General features: G+C 49.5%; 1 protein-coding gene across 1 annotated transcript in view; it reads right to left on the minus strand.

Moving 5' to 3' along the window:
* Positions 1–22,474, minus strand: part of LOC147120802 (protein EFR3 homolog B-like) — a 181,720-nt gene that overhangs the window by 92,101 nt on the left and 67,145 nt on the right. Inside the window, exons 8-9 of the mRNA XM_085978777.1 lie at positions 20,738–20,849; positions 3,278–3,329 (exon numbers count right to left, since the gene is read on the minus strand). Coding sequence (XP_085834903.1) covers positions 3,278–3,329; positions 20,738–20,849 — 164 coding nt within the window. The remainder of the gene's footprint in view (positions 1–3,277; positions 3,330–20,737; positions 20,850–22,474) is intronic.

Here is a 22,474-nt window from a genome sequence, read left to right on the forward strand (position 1 = left end):
GCTCCCTCTACATTGTCCCATCAAACACTCCCAGGGCAGGTACAGCACGGGTTAGATACAGAGTAAAGCTCCCTCTACACTGTCCCATCAAACACTCCCAGGGCAGGTACAGCACGGGTTAGACACAGAGTAAAGCTCCCTCTACACTGTCCCATCAAACACTCCCAGGGCAGGTACAGCACGGGTTAGATACAGAGTAAAGCTCCCTCTACACTGTCCCATCAAACACTCCCAGGGCAGGTACAGCATGGGTTAGACACAGAGTAAAGCTCCCTCTACACTGTCCCATCAAACACTCCCAGGGCAGGTACAGCACGGGTTAGATACGGAGTAAAGCTCCCTCTACACTGTCCCATCAAACACTCCCAGGGCAGGTACAGCACGGGGTTAGATACGGAGTAAAGCTCCCTCTACACTGTCCCATCAAACACTCCCAGGGCAGGTACAGCACGGGTTAGATACAGAGTAAAGCTCCCTCTACACTGTCCCATCAAACACTCCCAGGGCAGGTACAGCACGGGTTAGATACAGAGTAAAGTTCCCTCTACACTGTCCCATCAAACACTCCCAGGGCAGGTACAGCACGGGTTAGATACGGAGTAAAGCTCCCTCTACACTGTCCCATCAAACACTCCCAGGGCAGGTACAGCACGGGGTTAGATACGGAGTAAAGCTCCCTCTACACTGTCCCATCAAACACTCCCAGGGCAGGTACAGCACGGGTTAGATACAGAGTAAAGCTCCCTCTACACTGTCCCATCAAACACTCCCAGGGCAGGTACAGCACGGGTTAGATACAGAGTAAAGTTCCCTCTACACTGTCCCATCAAACACTCCCAGGGCAGGTACAGCACGGGTTAGATACGGAGTAAAGCTCCCTCTACACTGTCCCATCAAACACTCCCAGGGCAGGTACAGCACGGGTTAGATACAGAGTAAAGCTCCCTCTACACTGTCCCATCAAACACTCCCAGGGCAGGTACAGCACGGGTTAGATACAGAGTAAAGCTCCCTCTACACTGTCCCATCAAACACTCCCAGGGCAGGTACAGCACGGGTTAGATACGGAGTAAAGCTCCCTCTACACTGTCCCATCAAACACTCCCAGAGCAGGTACAGCACGGGTTAGATACAGGGTAAAGCTCCCTCTACACTGTCCCATCAAACACTCCCAGGGCAGGTACAGAACGGGTTGGATACAGAGTAAAGCTCCCTCTACACTGTCCCATCAAACACTCCCAGAGCAGGTACAGCACGGGTTAGATACAGAGTAAAGCTCCCTCTACACTGTCCCATCAAACACTCCCAGAGCAGGTACAGAACGGGTTGGATACAGAGTAAAGCTCCCTCTACACTGTCCCATCAAACACTCCCAGAGCAGGTACAGCACGGGTTAGATACAGAGTAAAGCTCCCTCTACACTGTCCCATCAAACACTCCCAGGGCAGGTACAGCACGGGTTAGATACAGAGTAAAGCTCCCTCTACACTGTCCCATCAAACACTCCCAGGGCAGGTACAGCACGGGTTAGATACAGAGTAAAGCTCCCTCTACACTGTCCCATCAAACACTCCCAGGGCAGGTCCAGCACGGGTTAGATACAGAGTAAAGCTCCCTCTACACTGTCCCATCAAACACTCCCAGGGCAGGTCCAGCACGGGTTAGATACAGAGTAAAGCTCCCTCTACACTGACCCATCAAACACTCCCAGGGCAGGTACAGCACGGGTTAGATACAGAGTAAAGCTCCCTCTACACTGTCCCATCAAACACTCCCAGGGCAGGTACAGCACGGGTTAGATACAGAGTAAAGCTCCCTCTACACTGTCCCATCAAACACTCCCAGGGCAGGTACAGCACGGGTTAGATACAGAGTAAAGCTCCCTCTACACTGTCCCATCAAACACTCCCAGGGCAGGTACAGCACGGGTTAGATACAGAGTAAAGCTCCCTCTACACTGTCCCATCAAACACTCCCAGGGCAGGTACAGCACGGGTTAGATACAGAGTAAAGCTCCCTCTACACTGTCCCATCAAACACTCCCAGGGCAGGTACAGCACGGGTTAGATACAGAGTAAAGCTCCCTCTACACTGTCCCATCAAACACTCCCAGGGCAGGTACAGCACGGGTTAGATACAGAGTAAAGCTCCCTCTACACTGTCCCATCAAACACTCCCAGGGCAGGTACAGCACGGGTTAGATACAGAGTAAAGCTCCCTCTACACTGTCCCATCAAACACTCCCAGGGCAGGTCCAGCACGGGTTAGATACAGAGTAAAGCTCCCTCTACACTGTCCCATCAAACACTCCCAGGGCAGGTCCAGCACGGGTTAGATACAGAGTAAAGCTCCCTCTACACTGACCCATCAAACACTCCCAGGGCAGGTACAGCACGGGTTAGATACAGAGTAAAGCTCCCTCTACACTGTCCCATCAAACACTCCCAGGGCAGGTACAGCACGGGTTAGATACAGAGTAAAGCTCCCTCTACACTGTCCCATCAAACACTCCCAGGGCAGGTACAGCACGGGTTAGATACAGAGTAAAGCTCCCTCTACACTGTCCCATCAAACACTCCCAGGGCAGGTACAGCACGGGTTAGATACAGAGTAAAGCTCCCTCTACACTGTCCCATCAAACACTCCCAGGGCAGGTACAGCACGGGTTAGATACAGAGTAAAGCTCCCTCTACACTGTCCCATCAAACACTCCCAGGGCAGGTACAGCACGGGTTAGATACAGAGTAAAGCTCCCTCGACACTGTCCCATCAAACACTCCCAGGGCAGGTACAGCACGGGTTAGATACAGAGTAAAGCTCCCTCTACACTGTCCCATCAAACACTCCCAGGGCAGGTACAGCACGGGTTAGATACAGAGTAAAGCTCCCTCTACACTGTCCCATCAAACACTCCCAGGGCAGGTACAGCACGGGTTAGATACAGAGTAAAGCTCCCTCTACACTGTCCCATCAAACACTCCCGGGGCAGGTACAGCACGGGTTAGATACAGAGTAAAGCTCCCTCTACACTGTCCCATCAAACACTCCCAGGGCAGGTACAGAACGCACGTATAACAGGGAACCTTGCACTGAGGTCAGAGTCGATCAGGCCCTGAGTGAATTTCCCTTTCTATCCTCAGGCAGAGAGACCGGTCGTCACCAGTTAACCCTTTGCCTGCTGATTTGGGTGAGCACAATTCAGCCACATTCGGACTTTACCAATGAACACAAGGAGTGAGCACTGAAGGACTGAGGGAATATTTTCTGTAAGTCATACCTGTAGGAGTGATTTCAGCAGCATCAGCTGAATCATACGATTTCCATCCTCCCTGGAAGAGGAAGCAGAAAGGGAAATGAGTGCTGTGTCACCGGCCTGTGTGTGCTGCATTCAACTAAAAATACACAATCAGCCAGTCACAAGACAGTGTGCATCAGTAGGGAGGCGGGTAGCTGAATCAGACCATGTCCCTCTCTGACGCTCAGCACTCTCCCATGTGACCATGCCCATTGTGCTGAAGCTCGGTGTATGCCACTGTGCTGTGCAGAAACACAGCAACACTCCTCTCCACCGTGAGGGCTGTACATCGAGCAGGTTTGGGGATTTCAGAGGGAGGATGAACAGGTTATCCAGCAGCAACATAGCTGACTGGCGACTGGCAGCTCTATCAGCCACATCCCCACACGCAGTAAACAAGGAGGCAGCTTCCTGCCGTCACCCCTTACAAGCCGGCTTTTAGAACCCCTTCCTCCATATCACAGAAAAACTGCGACTGCTGGAAGTCTGGTGGTGTGCTGGGTCTAGTGGGTGTGCTGGGTCTAGTGGATGTGCTGGTGTGGTGGGTCTAGTGGGTGAGGTAATGCATTTGGGGAGGGCTAACAAGGAAAGGGAATACACATTAAATGGTAGGACACTGAGTAGTGTAGAGGAACAAAGGGACCTTGGAGTGCATGTCCACAGATCCCTGAAGGTAGCAGGCCAGGTAGATAAGGTGGTTAAGAAGGCATACGGAATGCTTGCCTTTATTAGCTGAGGCTTAGAATACAAGAGCAGGGGGGTTATGCTTCAACTGTATAAAACACTAGTTAGGCCTCAGCTAGAGTACTGCGTGCAGTTCTGGTCACCACATTACAGGAAAGATGTGATTGCACTAGAGAGGGTACAGAGGAGATTTACAAGGATGTTGCTGGGAGTAGAGAATCTTAGCTATGAGGAAAGACTGGATAGGCTGGGTCTGTTTTCCTTGGAACAGAGGAGGCTGAGGGGAGACCTTATTGAGGTGTATAAAATTATGAGGGGCCTGGATAAAGTGGATAGAAAGGACTTATTTCCCTTAGCAGAGGGGTCAAAAACCAGGGGGCACAGATTTAAAGTAATTGGTGGAAGGTTTAGAGTGGATTTGAGGGGAAATGTCTTCACCCAGAGGGTTGTGGGGGTCTGGAACTCACTGCCTGAAAGGGTGGTAGAGGCAGGAACCCGAACCACATTTAAAAAGTTCTTGGATGTGCTCTTGGGATGCTGTAACCTGCAGGGCTACGGACCAAGAGCTGGGAAGTGGGATTAGGCTGGATAGCTCTTTGTTGGCCGGCGCGGACACGATGGGCCGAATGGCCTCCTTCCGTGCTGTAACTTTCTATGATTCTATGGTGGGTCTAGTGGATGTGCTGGGTGTGGTGGGTCTTGTGAGTGTTCTGGATGTGCTCGGTCTAGTGGGTGTGCTGGTGTGGTGGATGTGCTGGGTGTGCTGCGTTTGCTGGGTCTACTGGGTGTGGTGGGTGTAGTGGGTGAGCTGGTGTGGTGGGTGTGCTGGTTTGGTGGGTGTGTTGGGTCTAGTGGGTGTGCTGGGTCTAGTGGGTGTGCTGGTGTGGTGGGTGTGTTGGGTCTAGTGGGTGTGCTGGGTGTGCTGGTGTGATGGTCTGGTGGGTGTGCTGTGTGGTAGGTGTGCTGGTTTGGTGGGTGTGCTGGTCTGGTGGGTGCGCTGGATGTGGTGGGTCTACTGAGTATGCTGGGTCTAGTGGGTGTGCTGGGTCTGGTGGGTGTGCTTGGTGTGGTGGGTGTGTTGTGTCTGGTGGGTGTGCTGGCGTGGTGGGTGTGCTGCGTCTGGTGGGTGTGGTGGTGTGCTGGTGTGGCGGTGTGCTGGTGTGGCGGTGTGCTGGTGTGGCGGGAGTGCTGGGCGTACTGAGTCTGCTGGTGTGCTGGATCTAGTGGGTGTGCTGGGTCTGGTGGCTCTGCTGGTGTGGTGGGTGTGCTGTGTCTGGTGGGTGTGGTGTGTTCTGAGTGTACTGGGTCTGCTGGTTGTGGTGTGTGCTGGATCTGGTGGGTGTTGTGGGTGTGCTGGGTCTAGTGGTTGTGCTGGGTGTGGTGCATGTGCTGGTGTGCTGTGTGTACTGCGTGTGGTTGGTGTACTGTGTCTACTGGGTGTCCTGGTGTGCTGGGTCTAGTGGGTGTGCTGGGAATGGTGGATGTGCTGTGTCTGGTGGGTGTGCTGGGTGTACTGTGTCTGGTGGATGTGCTGGTGTGGTGGGTGTGCTGGGTCTGGTGAGTGTGCGGGTCTGGTGGGTGTGCTGGTCTATTGGGTGTGCTGGGTCTAGTGGGTGTGCTGGGTGTGGTGGATGTGTTGGGTGTAGTGGGTGTCCTGGTGTGCTTGGTGTGGTGGGTGTGCTGCTTTTGGTGGGTCTACTGGGTGTGGTGGTGTGCTGGTTGTGGTGGGTCTAATGGGTGCGCTGGGTCATAGAAACATAGAAAATAGGAGCAGGAGTAGGCCATTCGGCCCCTCGAGCCTGCTCCGCCATTCAATGAGATCATGGCTGATCATCCATATTCAGTACCCTGTCCCTGCCTTCTCCCCATATCCCTTCATCCCTTTAGCCTTAAGAAATATTTCTAACTCCTTCTTGAATATGTTTATCTAACTCCTTCTGGAATATATTTAATGAATTGGCCTCAACTGTCTTCTGTGGTAGAGAATTCCACAGGTTCACCACTCTCTGAGTGAAGAAATTCCTCCTCATCTCTGTCCTAAATGGCTTACCCCTTATCCTTAGACTGTGACCCCTGGTTCTGGTCTCCCTGGCCATCGGGAACATCCTTCCTGCATCTAGTTTGTCTAGTCCTGTTAGAATTTTATAAGTTTCAATGAGATCCCCTCTCATTCTTCTGAACTCCAGCGAATATAAGCCTAATCGACCCAATCTCTCTTCATACGTCATTCCTGCCATCCCAGGTATCAGGCTGGTGAATCTTCGCTTCACTCCCTCCATGGCAAGAACATCCTTCCTCAGATAAGGCAACCAAAACTGCACACAATACTCAAGATGTGGTCTCACCAAGGCCCTGTACAACTGCAGCAAGACACCCTTGCTCCTGCACTCGAATCCTCTCGCTATGAAGGCCAACATACCATTTGCCTTCTTAACCGCCTGCTGCACCTGCATGCTTACCTTCAGCGACTGGTGCACAAGGACACCCAGGTCTCGTTGCACTTCCCCTTTTCCCAATCTATTGCCGTTCAGATAACAAGCTGCCTTCCTGTTTTTGCCACCAAAGTGGATAACCTTGCATTTATCCACATTATACTGCATCTGCCATGCATCTGCCCAATCACACAACCTGTCCAAATCATACTGGAGATTCTCGGCATCCTCCTCACAGCACACACACCCACCCAGCTTTGGGTCATCTGCAAACTTGGAGATATTACATCTAGTTCCCTCGTCAAGATCATTTATATGTATTGTGAATAGCTGGGGTCCTAGCACCAATCCCTGCGGTACCCCACTAGTCACTGCCTGCCACTCGGAAAAAGACCTGTTTCCTGTCTGCCAACCAGTTCTCTATCCAAGTCAGTATCTTACCCCCAGTCCCATGTGCTTTAACTTTGCACGCCAATCTGTTATGCGGGACCTTATCGAAAGCCTTCTGAAAGTCCAAATACACCACATCCACTGGTTCTCCCTTATCTATTTTACCAGATACAGGAAACTTTGGTTTATCCGGAGGTTGTATGTCCGGAATACTCGATCTAACGGCAAAAATCAGGAGCTGTTTTCTGTAAGTTTTTTTAGATCTCGTTCTTTTTTTTTCCCAGTCAGCCACTGCAAGGTCTGTAGCTATAGCAACAGCTTCAGCTAGAGACGCTTGCAGCTGCAGCCGACTCTTTAGAAGCTGTTGCTAAGCAACAGTGTTTGTTGTCAGATATGGAGATGAAAACCTCCGTATGCTTCAACATTAACTTTGTATGTCCGGCAGTTTTGATAGATCGGCAACACGCCGGTCCCGTTGGTGCCGGATATCACAAAGTTTCCTGCAGATTCTCAAAAAATTCCAGTAGATTAGTCAAGCATGATTTACCTTTTGTAAATCCGTGCTGACTTTGTCCGATCCTGTCACTGTTCTCCAAGTGCTCAGCTATTACATCTTTTATAATGGACTCTAGCATTTTCCCCACTACCGATGTCAGGCTATACTTCCCTGTTTTCTCTCTACCACCTTTTTTGAATAGTGGGGTTACATTAGCTACCCTCCAATCCATGGGAACTATTCCAGAGTCTATAGAATTTTGGAAGATGACCAGCAATGCATCTACTACTTGTAGGGCCACTTCCTTAAGTACCCTAGGATGTAGATTATCAGGCCCTGGGGATTTATCGGTCTTCAGTGCCGTCAATTTCCCAAACACCATTTCCCTACAAATACTGATTTCATTCAATTGCTCCCTCTCATTAGACCTTATGTTCCCCGACATCTCTGGAAGGTTATTTGTGTCCTCCTTTGTGAAGACAGAACCAAAGTGTGTATTTAATTGGTCTGCCATTTCTTTGTTCCCTATTATAAATTCCCCTGATTCTGACTGCAAGGGACCTGCTTACTCTCATATTCTATTTCCCCCCTCTTAATTAATCCCTTTGTCCTCCTTTGCTGAATACTAAACTGCTCCCAATCCTCAGTTCTGCTGCTTTTTCTGGCCAATTTATATGTCTTCTCCTTGGATCTTATGCTATCAGTCATTTCCCTTGTTAGCCACGGTTGAGTCACCTTTTTTGTTTAATTTTTATGCCAAACAGGGATGAAAAAAATTCTGTAGTTCATCTCTGCGATCTGTAAATGTTTGCCATTGCCTATCCACCGTCAACCCTTTAAGTAACGTTCCCCAAGCCATCCTAGCCAACCTGTGCCTCATACCATCGTAGTTTCCTTTATTTAAATTCAGGACCCTAGTCTCTGAGTCAACTACTTCACTCTCCATCTTAATGAAGAATTCTATCATATAATGATTGCTCCTCCCCAAGGGGCCTTGCACAACAACATTGCTAATTAATCCTTTCTCATGACATAATACCCAGTCTAAGATGGCCTGATTTCTAGTTGGTTCCTCGACATATTGGTCCAGGAAACCATCCCGTATACACTCCAGGAATTCCTCCTCCACAGTATTGTTACTAATTTGGTTAGCCCAATCTAGATGTAGATTAAAGTCACCCATGATAACTGCTGTGCCCTTATTGCACGCGTCTCTAATTTCCTGCTTAATGCCATCCCCAACCTCAGCATTACTGTTTGGGGGGTCTGTATACAACTCCCACTAACGTTTTCTGCCCCTTGGTATTTCTCAGCTCTACCCATACAGATTCCACATCATCAGAGCTAATAGCCTTCCTTACTATTGTGTTAATCTCCTCTTTAACCAGCAATGTTACCCCACCTCCTTTTCCTTTTTGCCTGTCCTTCCTAAATATTGAATACCCCTGAATGTTGAATTCCCAGCCTTGGTCACCCTGGATCCATGTCTCCGTAATTCCAATTATATCATATCCATTTACATCTATTTTCGCAGCTAATTCATCCACCTTAATACGAATGCTCATCGCATTAAAACACAAAGCCTTCAGGCTTGTTTTTTTTTAACACTCTTAGTCCTTTTAGAATTATTATTTACTGTAGCCCTGTTTGATTTACACCCTTGATTTCTCTGCCTTCCACTTTTGCTTTTCTCCTTCCTATCTTTTGTTTCTATCCTTGCTTCCCTTTCCTCTCTCTCCCTGCACAGGTTCCCAACCCCCTGCCATTTTAAGTTAAACCCACCCCAACAGCACTAGCAAACACTCCCCCTAGGACATCGGTCCCGGTCCTGCCCAGGTGCGTGGAACCAGCCGGACGGGGAGCCAGGTCCCGGAGCGAGACGGTGGACTCCCGGCCATCCGGGTACCGTACGTGGGGTTGACGTCTGCAAGTTCTACCTCGTCGACTAGAGGATCGGTTTTTGACGATCGGACGAATCTTTGGAGCAGCACGGGGCCAGGAGCTGCCAACCATGATGGTAGAGATGTCCCATGGGTGGAGCGACACTGGAAGCTGAAGAATCGCTCATGAGATGTGACATTGGTAGAAGTAGAAAGGAGAGACCTGATGGAATGCAACGCGTCAGGGAGCATAGTTTCCCACTGCTGGTCTGGTAGGTTGCGTGACCTCAGCGTAAGACGATCAGCGTTCCAAATTATAGCGTTGTATCTCTCAACCTGTCCGTTACCGATGGGATGGTACGGTGTCGTTTTACTGGTGGCGATTCCCCGTTGGGAGAGATAACTTTTGAGTTCGCTTGACATGAAGGAGGGGCCCCGATCAGAGTGGATGAAATTGGCCATACCGCAAAGGGAAAAGACTTGATCAAGGCATTTGATCACTGTGGAAGTAAGTATATTGGGATAGGGGAAAGCAAAGGGAAAGCATGAATATTCGTCCACCATAGTCAGCAAGTAGGTGTTCCGCGTTGAGGAAAGCAATGGCCCTTTAAAGTCAATGCTGAGTCGCTGCATAGGCTGCATAGCGTGTATGAGCGAGCCATCCGATGGATGGAAGAATTGCGGTTTTAACTCCGCACAAATTTTACAGGAGGAGCACGTTCTTTTCACATCTTCCGTAGAAAATGGGAGACTTTTAGATCGCACAAAGTGCAACATATGGGTAACGCCAGGATGGCATAAGTCAGTATGAAGATCCGCCAGAGTCGAAGTTGACATAGAAGCGCAGAGTGCCCGCGTGAGGGTATCCGGGGCCACAATCTCTTTGCCGGGTCGATAAAGTATGGTGTATGCAAAGGCGGCCAATTCCATCCTCCAGAGCTGTATTTTGTTATTCTTGATCTTAGTGCGTTTCCGGTTATCCAGCATAAAGGCCACGGAGCGCTGATCGGTTATAAGTGTGAAATGGCGACGAGCGAGAAAATGACTCCATTTATGTACTGCTTCAATGATGGCCGTAGCCTCCTTCTCGACAGGAGGATAATGGAGCTCGCTACCCTGCAAAGTTCTGGACAGAAATATAACGGGTCGGCCACCTTGATTCAAGGTAGCAGAGATCGCCACCTCCAATGCATCGCACTCAACCACGAAAGGAAGATTTTCATCAATGGAACGAAGCATGGCTTTTACCAGTTGTCGCTTGAGGAGGTTGAAAGCTGAAATAGCCGTTGCCTCCAATGGAAATGACTTTGCGTGAAGCAGGGACTGGATCTTGTCGGAGAAGTGGGGTATCCACTTCGCATAATAGGCGAACATGCTGAGTGCCCGACGAAGAGAGCCGAGATTCATAGGGGGAGGGAGCTCCTGAAGTGGACGAAGTCGCTCCGGATCCGGTTTGATGACACCGTTGCCCACCCATTAGCCAAGGATGTTGACTGATGGTACTGATTTCACAGATTTGGACTCATTTAAGGTTAAGTTGCAACGACGGAGAACGTCAAAAAATTTCTGGAGATTGGCATCATGCTCCTTCTGGTTATGACCAGCAATGGTGATATTGGCCCAGAAATTCGGCTCTCCACGGGTGAGTACGCATGGGGTACTCACCCGTAGGCCGAATGAAAGTGCGGGTTTCCTGCATGTACTGCGCATGAGCGGGAAACCGGCAATTCCGATCCTCTGAACGAAAGGGTTCAGAGGTCGAACGCGCGCGCAGGGGAGGCTGCGCGTGCGCTTTGAACTTAGGTTAAGCCTGTAGGATTTACACATTTAAAAAGCAGGCTTTTTACAAGGTAAGTGGTGAATTAATTAAAATTAAAACATTTTTTCCACAGGTTTATTATTTTTAAATACTTTAAAGCAAGGTAAGTTTATTTTTAGCCCCGTTTTATTATAAAATTATTTTTTTCAGAAATTTTAATTATTGTTTAAAATAGTTATTTAATGTAATTTGTAGTTTATTGAAAAAGTGTGATTTAAAAAAAAAATTATTTGAAGGTTTACTGCTATTTTGAGGCCCGTAGTATTCATAAGTTTAGACAGGTCTTCCTGTCAATCTTATGAATGGGCTTTTCCCTCCTCTGATTGGCTGCCCATGGCTCACGTGATCCCAGGGGATGCATCGCACTAACTACGCCCCTGGGACACGCAAGCACAGCACAGAATTCCACGGGGCCCTACAGCTCAACTGCCGGCGCGCTAGGTAAGTGCAAGTCGGGGGCTTGCACCCGCGGGAAGCCCCCGAACCAAATTTCTGGGCCAAAATCTAGATATGGAAAAGTGTCCGTTAAGTTCTCCTGTTTGACTAGGCTATCCTTTGCCCGTTGAAAGACGGCCACCCCATTGGTGACCCCAAATGGAAGGCGACAAAACTGGTAAAGCCAACCATTGGCCTCAAAGTTCCGTATACTTTTTGTCAGAGTCCTTTAACGGTACTTGATGATATGCGCTCTTTAAATCAAAAGTTGAAAATACCTTGTAGTTGGCAAGGTTATTGACCATGTCATCGATGCGTGGTAGTGGGTAGGCATCCAGGTCGGTATACTGTTTTAATAGTTTGCGAGTAATCGATGCAAAGACGTTTCTTGTGTTGCTTCAGAGGATTTTTAACAACGACGACTTGAGCTCGCCAGGAAGATGAACATGGCTCAATGATTCCGTCAGTTAGAAAGCGAGAGATTTCTGCCTCGATAAAGGATCGATCATCTTGGCTGAAACTTCGTGATTTAGTGACTATGGGATTACATCGGGGGGAAAGATTGGCAAACAAGGAAGGCTTGTTGAGCGAAGCCGCCGAAAGCGCACAAAACAGTACTTTGGAAATAGTAAGCTCCAGCATTGACCCTCCAAACTCGAAAGTGAGTCTTGTGTTGTTTCTGGAAATCCTGTCCCAGGAGCACATCACTGCATAGGTTCTTGAGCACCCCGAGCCAGGTGGAGAAATAAGTGCGGCCATTGAGAATAAGGTCTACAAGACAAAAGCCGGAAGAATTGGTGGTCAGTGTCATCAGAGCCATTGCAATTTCCCTGTCCGAGGGGTAAATACGCAGTTTTAACTTACTGACAGCCTGCTCACTAATGAAGCTGTCAGAGCTACATGAGTCGATTAGTGCACTCAAAATGTGTCCATTTACCAAAACCTTCGTGACTGCATGGGGCAGACTTTGGGGAAAAACAGCTGTGATGGGAGGAGGGGCAGTTTTACCCTTGACAGCTGTAACCTTAGTAGTGGCTCTTGGGGGAGGAGCAATTTTATAGATAGTAGCTGCAAAACTAACAGGAGCTCTCGACCGGTATACCTTAGAAAAGTGGCCTTTCTTACTAACAGCGGCTCTTGACTGGCATACCTTAGAAAAGTGACCTTTCTTGCTGCAATGGTTGCAGGTCGTGTTACAAGCAGGACAAAATTTCCTATAATGGAACGCACCTCCACAGAAGAAACACTTCCTTCCAGATTGCCAAGATGCCGCTAGGGCGGGGTCGTCATCAGTGAAGGTTTCTAGGGTAGGGTTGTCATCAGCCGGGTTGGAGTCGTCATCCGTGAGGGCTTCCGCCCGAGGCCTGTCGAAGGAGTCACTAAAAGTGATAGCAGCAGCCCGTGCACGTGGTGAAAGATAGGTATCTGCATTCCTCTTTGCTAAGTCCAGAGAACATGCCTGGTCATAGGCAGCCTGTAACTTGAGGGTTTTATTCTCCAACAGACGCTGACGTATGAAGGGAGACGCAATCTCATTAATAAAGGAATCACGAATTAACTCCTCCTGGTACTGCTCAGCTGTAACAGCTTTAAGATTACAATCCTTGCTGAGCCTGCGAAGTTTCTGAAGGAATTCATCAAGTGATTCCCCGGGTTGTTGTCGAGTTGTGGCCAGTAGTTGCCGAGAAAACATTTCATTTGGGGACTTGACATATAGCTGCTGTAGTATTTGGATAGCGGCGTCATAGTCTACACAGTCTTCGATATAATCAAACATATGAGGGGATACGTAATTAGCAAGTATTTCTAATTTATCAGGAACATTTTCACCACACACCCTGAGGAAGTTGCTGAAAGTACGATACCAGTGTTTCCATACTTTAGCAGCTGTAAGTGAATTCGGGTCCAGGTCGAGACAGGCGGGGCTGAGTAGTTTCTCCATGATGGATCGATTACTTATCTGAGTTCCCTTCTACGGTTCGAGTTGTAGCTGGCTGTTCCCGAATCACCCAAAACGTGGAGTCGATATCAAGTTGATTAAATTGACGTAATAAAACTCACTACGCACTTGGTTTGAGTATAAAGCAAGGCTTTAATCAACTTGGTTCAGAACATGGAGGTCTAGTTGTACTTCACTAGTTCCTTGTCTTACAAAATGTCCCTGGAAAGCTGGGGCCCACGCCCGAGTATTTATACTCCTTGGACAGCGCCACCAGCTGGCCTACAGTGTTATTTCATGGGTAGTTTCTCGATGATGAGATTTATGACAGTGGGTGTGCTGGGTGTGGTGGTCTAGCAGGTGTGCTGGTGTGGTGGGTGTGCTGGATGTACTGTGTGTGGTGGGTATGCTGGGTCTAGTGGGTGTGCTGGGTGTGCTGCTGTGGTGGGTGTGCTGGGTGTGCTGGTGTGGTGGGTGTGTTGGGTGTGGTGGGTGTGCTGGATGTACTGTGTGTGGTGGGTATGCTGGGTCTAGTGGGTGTGCTGCTGTGGTGGGTGTGCTGGGTGTGCTGGTGTGGTGGGTGTGGTGGGTGTGCTGGGTCTGGTGGGTGTGCTGGGTCTGGTGTGGAGGGTGTGCTGTGCTGATGTGGTGGATGTGCTGGGTCTGGTGAGTGTGCTGGGTCTAGTGAGTGTGGTGGGTCTAGTGGGTGTGGTCTAGTGGGTGTGCTGGAGTGTGGTAGGTATGCTGGGTCTAGTGGGTGTGCTGGTCTAGTGGGTGTGCTGATGTAGTGGGTGTGCTGGTCTAGTGGGTATGCTGATGTGCTGGGTCTAGTGGGTGTGCCGGGTGTGGTGCATGTGCTGGGTGTGCTGGTGTGGTGGATGTGCTAGGTCTAGTGGGTGTGCTGCTGTGGTGCGTGTGTTGGTGTTGTGCGTGTGCTGGGTGTGGTGGGTCTACTGGGTGTGCTGGTGCGCTGGGTGTGGTAGGTATGCGTGTGCTGGGTCTAGTGGGTGTGGTGCATGTGCTGGGTGTGCTGGGTCTAGTGGGTGTGCTGTGTGGTGGATGTGCTAGGTCTAGTGGGTGTGCTGGTCTAGTGGGTGTGGTGAGTGTGTTGGTGTGCTGGTGTGGTGGTCTAGTGGGTGTGGTGGGTCTGCTGGTGTGGTGGGTGTGTTGGTGTAGTGGCTGTGCTGGTGTGGTGGGTGTGCTGTGTGTGGTGATGTGCTGGATCTGGTAGATGTGCTGGGTGTGGTGGCTGGTGGGTGTGGTGGGTCTAGTTGGTGTGCTGGATCTAGTGGATGTGCTGGGTGTGGTGTGTCTAGTGGGTGTGCTGGTGTGGTGGGTGTTCAGAATTCCAAAGATTCACCACCCTCTGTGTGAAGAAATTTCTTCTTATCTCAGTCCTGAATGACCTACCCTTTATCCTGAGGCTGTGGCCCCTGGTTCTAGACTCCCCAGCCAAGGGAAACATTCTGCCAGCATCCACCTTATCAAGCCCTGTAATAATAGAGTCATAGTCATAGAGCTATACAGCACAGAACGAGGCCCTTCGGCCCATCGTGTCGGCGCCAACCATCAAGCCCTGTCTATTCTAATCCCATTTTCCAGCACTTGGTTCGTAGCCTTGTATGCTATGGCGATTCAAGTGCTCATCTAAATGCTTCTTGAATGTTCCTCAAGGTGAGGGTTCTTGCCTCTACCACCCTTTCAGGCAGTGAGTTCCACATTCCAACCACCCTCTGGGTGAAAAAGTTTTTCCTCAAATTCCCTCTAAACCTCCTGCCCCTTACCTTGAAACTATGCCCCCTGGTTATTGACCCCTCTACTAAGGGGAAAAGTTCCTTTCTATCTACGTTATCTATGCCCCTCATAATTTTGTACACCTCAATCAGGTCCCCCATCAGCTTTCTCGGCTCCAAGGAAAACAACCCCAGTCTGTCCAGTCTCTCTTCATAGCTGAAGCGCTCCAGCCCAGGTAACATCCTGGTGAATCTCCTCTGCACCCTCTCCAATGCAATCACATCCTTCCTATAGTGTGGTGACCAGAACTGCACACAGTATTCCAGCTGTGGCCTAACTAGCGTTTTGTACAGCTCCATCATAACCTCCCTGCTCTTATATTCTATGCCTCGGCTAATACAAACATAGAAGATAGGAGCAGGAGTAGGCCATTCGGCCCTTCGAGCCTGCTCCGCCATTCAATGAGATCATGGCTGATCATCCAAATTCAGTACCCTGTTCCTGCCTTCTCCCCATATCCCTTGATCCCTTTAGCCTTAAGAAATATATCCAACTCTTTCTTGAATATATTTAATGAACTGGCCTCCACCGCCCTCTGTGGCAGAGAATTCCACAGGTTCACCACTCTCTGGGTGAAGAAATTCCTCCTCATTTCAGTCCTAAATGGCTTACCCCTTATCCTTAGACTATGACCCCTGGTTCTGGAATCCCCGGCCATCAGAAACATCCTTCCTGCATCTAGTCTGTCCAGGCCTGACAGAATTTTATAGGTTTCGATGAGATCCCCTCTCAATCTTCTAAACTCCAGTGAGTATAAGCCCAATCGACACAATCTCTCCTCATACGTCATTCCTGCCATCCCAGGTATCAGCCTGGTGAATCTTCGCTGCACTCCTTCCATGGCAAGAACGTCCTTCCTCAGGTAAGGCGACCAAAACTGCACACAATACTCAAGGTGCGGTCTCACCAAGGCCCTGTACAACTGTAGCAAGACATCCTTGTTCCTGTACTCGAACCCTCTTGCTACGAAGGCCAACATACCATTTGCCTTCTTAACCGCCTGCTGCACCTGCATGCTTACCTTCAGCGACTGGTGCACAAGAACACCCAGGTCTCTTTGCACTTCCCCTTCTCCCAATCTATTGCCATTCAAATAATAATCTGCCTTCCTGTTTTTGCCACCAAAGTGGATAACCTCACATTTATCCACATTATAGTGCATTTGCCATGTTTCTGCCCAATCACCCAACCTGTCCAAATCGTACTGGAGTTTCACGACATCCTCCTCACAGCATACCCTCCCACCCAGCTTTGTGTCGTCTGCAAATTTGGAGATATTACATCCAATTCCCTCGTCCAGATCATTAATATATATTGTGAACAGCTGGGGTCCTAGGAACGATCCTTGCGGTACCCCACTAGTCACTGCCTGCCACTCGGAAAACGACCCGTTTATTCCAACTCTTTGCTTTCTGTCCGCCAACCAGTTCTCTATCCAAGTCAATACCTTGCCCCCAATCCCATGTGCCTTAATTTTGCATGCTAATCTCTTATGTGGGACCTTATCGAAAGCCTTCTGAAAGTCCAAATACACCACATTCACTGGTTCTCCCTTATCTATTTTACCAGTTACATCCTCAAGTATCCCATATGCCTTTTTAACCACCTTATCTACCTGTCCTGCTGCCTTCAGGGATCTATGTACATACACACCAAGGTCCCTCTGATCCCTCTGTCTTTCCTAGGATCCTACCATTCATTGTGTATTCCCTTGCCTTGTTAGTCCTCCCAAAATGCATCACCTCACACTTTTCAGGGTTAAATTCCATTTGCCACTGTTCTGCCCATCTGACCAACCCGTCTATATCGTCCTGTAGCCTGAGGCTTCCCTCCTTGCTATTTACCACTCCACCAATTTTCGTGTCATCTGTGAACCTACTGATCATACCTCCTACATTCATATCTAAATCATTAATGTACACTACAAACAGCAAAGGGCCCAGCACCGATCCCTGCGGTACACCACTGGACACAGACTTCCAGTCACAAAAACAACCTTTGACCATCACCCTCTGCCTCCTGCCACTAAGCCAATTTGGATCCAATGTGCCAAATTGCCCTGGACCCCATGGGCTCTTACCTTCTTGACCAGTCTCCCGTGCGGGACTTTGTCAAAAGCCTTACTGAAGTCCATGTAGACTACATCAACTGCATTACCCTCATCCACACACCCAGTCACCCTGTCGAAAAATTCAATCAAATTGGTTAGACAGGATCTCCCCCTGACTATCCTTGATTAATCCTTGCCTCTCCAATGGAGACTAATTCTGTCCCTCAGAATTTTTTCCAATAATTTCTCTATTACTGATGTTAGGCTCACTGGCCTGTAATTCCCTGGTTTATCCCTGCTACCCTTCTTGAATAATGGTACTACATTAGCTGTCCTCCAGTCCTCTGGCACCTCCCCTGTGGCCAGAGAGGTTCTGAAAATTTGTGTCAGAGCCCCTGCAATCTCCTCCCTTGCCTCACACAGCAGCCTGGGATACATCTCGTCTGGACCTGGGGATTTATCAACTTTTAAGCCCGCTAAAACCACGAGTACCTCCTCCCTCTCAATACTAATTTGTTCAAGCCTCATTAGAGGAACCTGCTAAGATATCATCCCTCCTTACAGCAGTAATTGACTCCTTGATTAATATTGCAACACCCCCTCCTCTTTTACACCCCCCTGTGTCTCGCCTGAAGATTCTATACACCGGAATATTGAGCTGCCAGTCCTGCCCCTCCCTTAACCATGTCTCTGTGATAGCAACAATATCATACTCCCATGTGTTCATCAACACCTTCAATTCATCTGCCTTACTCGCAAGACTCCTTGCATTAAAATAAATGCCATCCAGCCTTGCCATACTCCCTTGTGCTGTTACATATTTGCTCTGCCTTCCAGGCTGACTTGTTTTTTCCTCTATATTTGGCTGTGCATCACCCCCTACTATAGCTCCACTCCGTATCTCATCTCCCTGCCAAGTTAGTTTAAACCCCCCCCAACAGTTCTAGCAAACCTCCTCGCAAGGATGTTGGTCCCGTTCCGGTTCAGGTGCAACCCGTCCAACTTGTACAGGTCCCATCTTCCCCAGAAGCAGACCCAGTGATTTGTGCACAGCAAGCTCCCCGCCAACAGCACTGTGGTAATGACCAGTTAATTTTTTTCAGTGATGTTGGTTGAGGGATAAATATTGGCCAGGACACCGGGGAGAACTCCTCTGCTCTTCTTCAAAATACTGCCATGTGATCTATTACATCCACCTGAGAGGACAGACGGGGGCTCGGTTTAACGTCTCATCCGAAAGGTCCAACAGTGCAGCACTCCCTCAGTACTGCCCCTCCGACAGTGCAGCGCTTCCTCAGTACTGCCCCTCCGACAGTGCAGCGCTCCCTCAGTACTGCCCCTCCGACAGTGCAGCGCTCCTTCAGTACTGCCCCTCCGACAGTGCAGCACTCCCTCAGTACTGCCCCTCCGACAGTGCAGCACTCCCTCAGTACTGCCCCTCCGACAGTGCAGCACTCCCTCAGTACTGCCCCTCCGACAGTGCAGCACTCCCTCAGTACTGCCCCTCCGACAGTGCAGCGCTTCCTCAGTACTGCCCCTCCAAAGTGCAGCACTCCCTCAGTACTGCCCCTCCAACAGTGCAGCACTCCCTCAGTACTGCCCCTCCGACAGTGCAGCACTCCCTCAGTACTGCCCCCCGACAGTGCAGCGCTCCCTCAGTACTGCCCCTCCAACAGTGCAGCGCTCCCTCAGTACTGCCCCTCCGACAGTGCAGCACTCCCTCAGTTCTGCTCCTCCAATCAATGGCAGATAAGCCCGGTCCCATCACACTGTCAATCACACAGAATTAAACCCCGCCCCATCACACTGCCAATCAGAGTAAACCCCGCCCCATCACACTGTCAATCACAGAGATAAACCCCGCCCCATCACACTGTCAATCACAGAGATAAACCCCGCCCCATCACACTGTCAATCACAGAGATAAACCCCGCCCCATCACACTGTCAATCACAGATAAACCCCGCCCCATCGCACTGTCAATCACAGATAAACGCCGCCCCATCGCACTGTCAATCACAGAGATAAACCCCGCCACATCACACTGTCAATCACTGAGATAAACCTCGCCCCATCACACTGTCAATCAGAGATAAACCCTGCCCCACACTGTCAATCACAGAGATAAACCCTGCCCCATCAGACTGTCAATCAGAGATAAACCCCGCCCCATCACACTGTCAATCAGAGACAGACCCCGCCCCATCACACTGTCAATCAGAGATAAACCCCGCCCCATCACACTGTCAATCACAGAGATAAACCCCGCCCCATTACACTGTCAATCACAGAGATAAACCCTGCCACATCACACTGTCAATCACAGTGATAAACCCCGCCCCATCACACTGTCAATCACAGTGATAAACCCCGCCCCATCACACTGTCAATCACAGAGATAAACCCTGCCCCATCACACTGTCAATCACACAGAGATAAACCCCGCCCCATCACACTGTCAATCACAGAGATAAACCCCGCCCCATCACACTGTCAATCACAGAGATAAACCCCGCCCCATCACACTGTCAATCACAGAGATAAACCCCGCCCCATCACACTGTCAATCACAGAGATAAACCCCGCCCATCACACTGTCAATCACAGAGATAAACCCCGCCCCATCACACTGCCAATCACAGAGATAAACCCCGCCCCATCACACTGTCAATCACAGAGATAAACCCCGCCCATCACGCTGTCAATCACAGAGATAAACCCCGCCCCATCACACTGTGACCTGGCGTTGCTGCTGGCCAGGACTGGTGGAGAGCGAGTCTTTCAATGCTAAATCCCTGATTTTAACTGAGTCGCCCGGCGGCGAGTCAGTGAAGCGTAAAACTGGACGGGGTAAAGCGGGTACCCAGCCTGAACCCTCCCCGCTCCCGCCGGCCGGCCCACACTGGGACTTCATTTTGAGTGGCGACACTGGGATTGTGTCACTGCCACCGCTGCTGTGGTCAGTTCCTTTCTTTTTTTCGAGAAATGCTGTGCAGGAATAGTTCAGCCCAGGATGGAGTAGCTCTTAGATTGCTCTTAAATATATTCAGGTAATGTGGGCAGAAACTGCCACAATAACCTCACAGACACAGCACCAACCTACATTGAAAGCCTCACACCCTCCGAGTCCGCACCAACTCTGCCCACCTCAGTCTACCCTACATGGCTGGTGTCACCAAATAATGTACGGATATTATAGCAAGTAATATGGACTCCAACAAGTCACTTCTCAAAAGTATGAACAGCAGGGCAGACAGCTCGCTGTGTCCCTCCCCCTCCCACAGCTCCACCCATTCAGCACCAGCTGCCTCCCACTGCCAGGCCAGATCCGCTCCACACACTAACCATCTTGACCCTTTTCCAAAGCCTCAGATTCAGAAACTAACCAAACACCTAGAAAAGCAGGTATGGTCCAGCTAGTGAGTTAGTGGATGGAGAGATTTGCTCACTCTGGAGAGCATGCTTTGATGGGGAGAGGAGGGTGTAACCAAAAGCGACACAGTGCAGCAGTAGATTTGCTCACCCTGCTTTTCCGACGTCTAAAGCCTGATGAACTGCAGGAAGCGGAACTTTTCCCATGATAAACAACATGACCTCTGACCTCTGATAGGCAGGTAAAGTGTTGGCAAAAGCGCCTAAAGGAAAAGGAGAAAATTCAAGTAAAAGGAATTGAGGAACAGTCACAGCATCAACAATCTCAGTGAACAGACAACAATCCCAATGAACAGTCAATAAACCCAGTGAACAGACAACAATCCCAGTGAACAGACAACATTCCCAGTGAACAGACAACATTCCCAGTGAACAGACAACAATCCCAATGAACAGTCAATAAACCCAATGAACAGACAACAATCCCAGTGAACAGCCAACAATCCCAATGAACAGTCAATAAACCCAGTGAACAGCCAACAATCCCAGTGAACAGACAACAATCCCAGTGAACAGACAACAATCCCAGTGAACAGACAACAATCCCAGTGAAGTCTGCAATCCCAGTGAACAGTCAGCAATCCCAGTGAACAGTCAGCAATCCCAGTGAACAGACAACAATCCCAGTGAACAGTCAACAATCCCAGTGAACAGACAACAATCCCAGTGAACAGACAACAATCCCGGTGAACAGTCAGCAATCCCAGTGAACAGACAACAATCCCAGTGAACAGTCAGCAATCCCAGTGAACAGTCAACAATCCCAGTGAACAGTCAACAATCCCAGTGAACAGTCGACAATCCCAGTGCACAGACGACAATCCCAGTGAAGTCAACAATCCCAGTGAACAGACAACAATCCCAGTGAACAGACAACAATCCCAGTGAACAGACAACAATCCCAGTGAACAGACAACAATCCCAGTGAACAGTCAGCAATCCCAGTGAACAGTCAGCAATCCCAGTGAACAGTCAACAATCCCAGTGAACAGACAACAATCCCAGTGAACAGTCAGCTATCCCAGTGAACAGTCAGCAATCCCAGTGAACATTCAGCAATCCCAGTGAACAGTCAGCAATCCCAGTGAAGTCCGCAATCCCAGTGAACAGTCAGCAATCCCAGTGAACAGTCAACAATCCCAGTGAACAGTCAGCAATCCCAGTGAACAGTCAGCAATCCCAGTGAACAGTCAGCAATCCCAGTGAACAGTCAACAATCCCAGTGAACAGGCAACAATCCCAGTGAACAGTCAGCTATCCCAGTGAACAGTCAGCAATCCCAGTGAACATTCAGCAATCCCAGTGAACAGTCAGCAATCCCAGTGAAGTCAACAATCCCAGTGAACAGTCAACAATCCCAGTGAACAGTCAACAATCCCAGTGAACAGTCCACAATCCCAGTGAACAGTCAACAATCCCAGTGAACAGTCAACAATCCCAGTGAACAGACAACAATCCCAGTGAACAGTCAGCTATCCCAGTGAACAGTCAACAATCCCAGTGAACAGTCAACAATCCCAGTGAACAGTCAACAATCCCAGTGAACAGTCAACAATCCCAGTCAACAGCCCGCAATCCCAGTGAACAGTCAGCAATCCCAGTGTACAGTCAGCAATCCCAGTGAACAGTCAACAATCCCAGTGAACAGTCAACAATCGCAGTGAACAGTCAACAATCCCAGTGAACAGTCAACAATCCCAGTGAACAGTCAACAATCCCAGTGAACAGTCAACAATCCCAGTGAACAGTCAACAATCCCAGTGAACAGTCAACAATCCCAGTGAACAGTCAACAATCCCAGTGAACATTCAGCAATCCCAGTGAACAG

The sequence above is a fragment of the Somniosus microcephalus genome, chromosome 3 (assembly GCF_052327205.1).
Source record: "Somniosus microcephalus isolate GS21.2 chromosome 3, FLI_Smic_1.0, whole genome shotgun sequence".
Taxonomy (NCBI): Eukaryota; Metazoa; Chordata; class Chondrichthyes; order Squaliformes; family Somniosidae; genus Somniosus; species Somniosus microcephalus.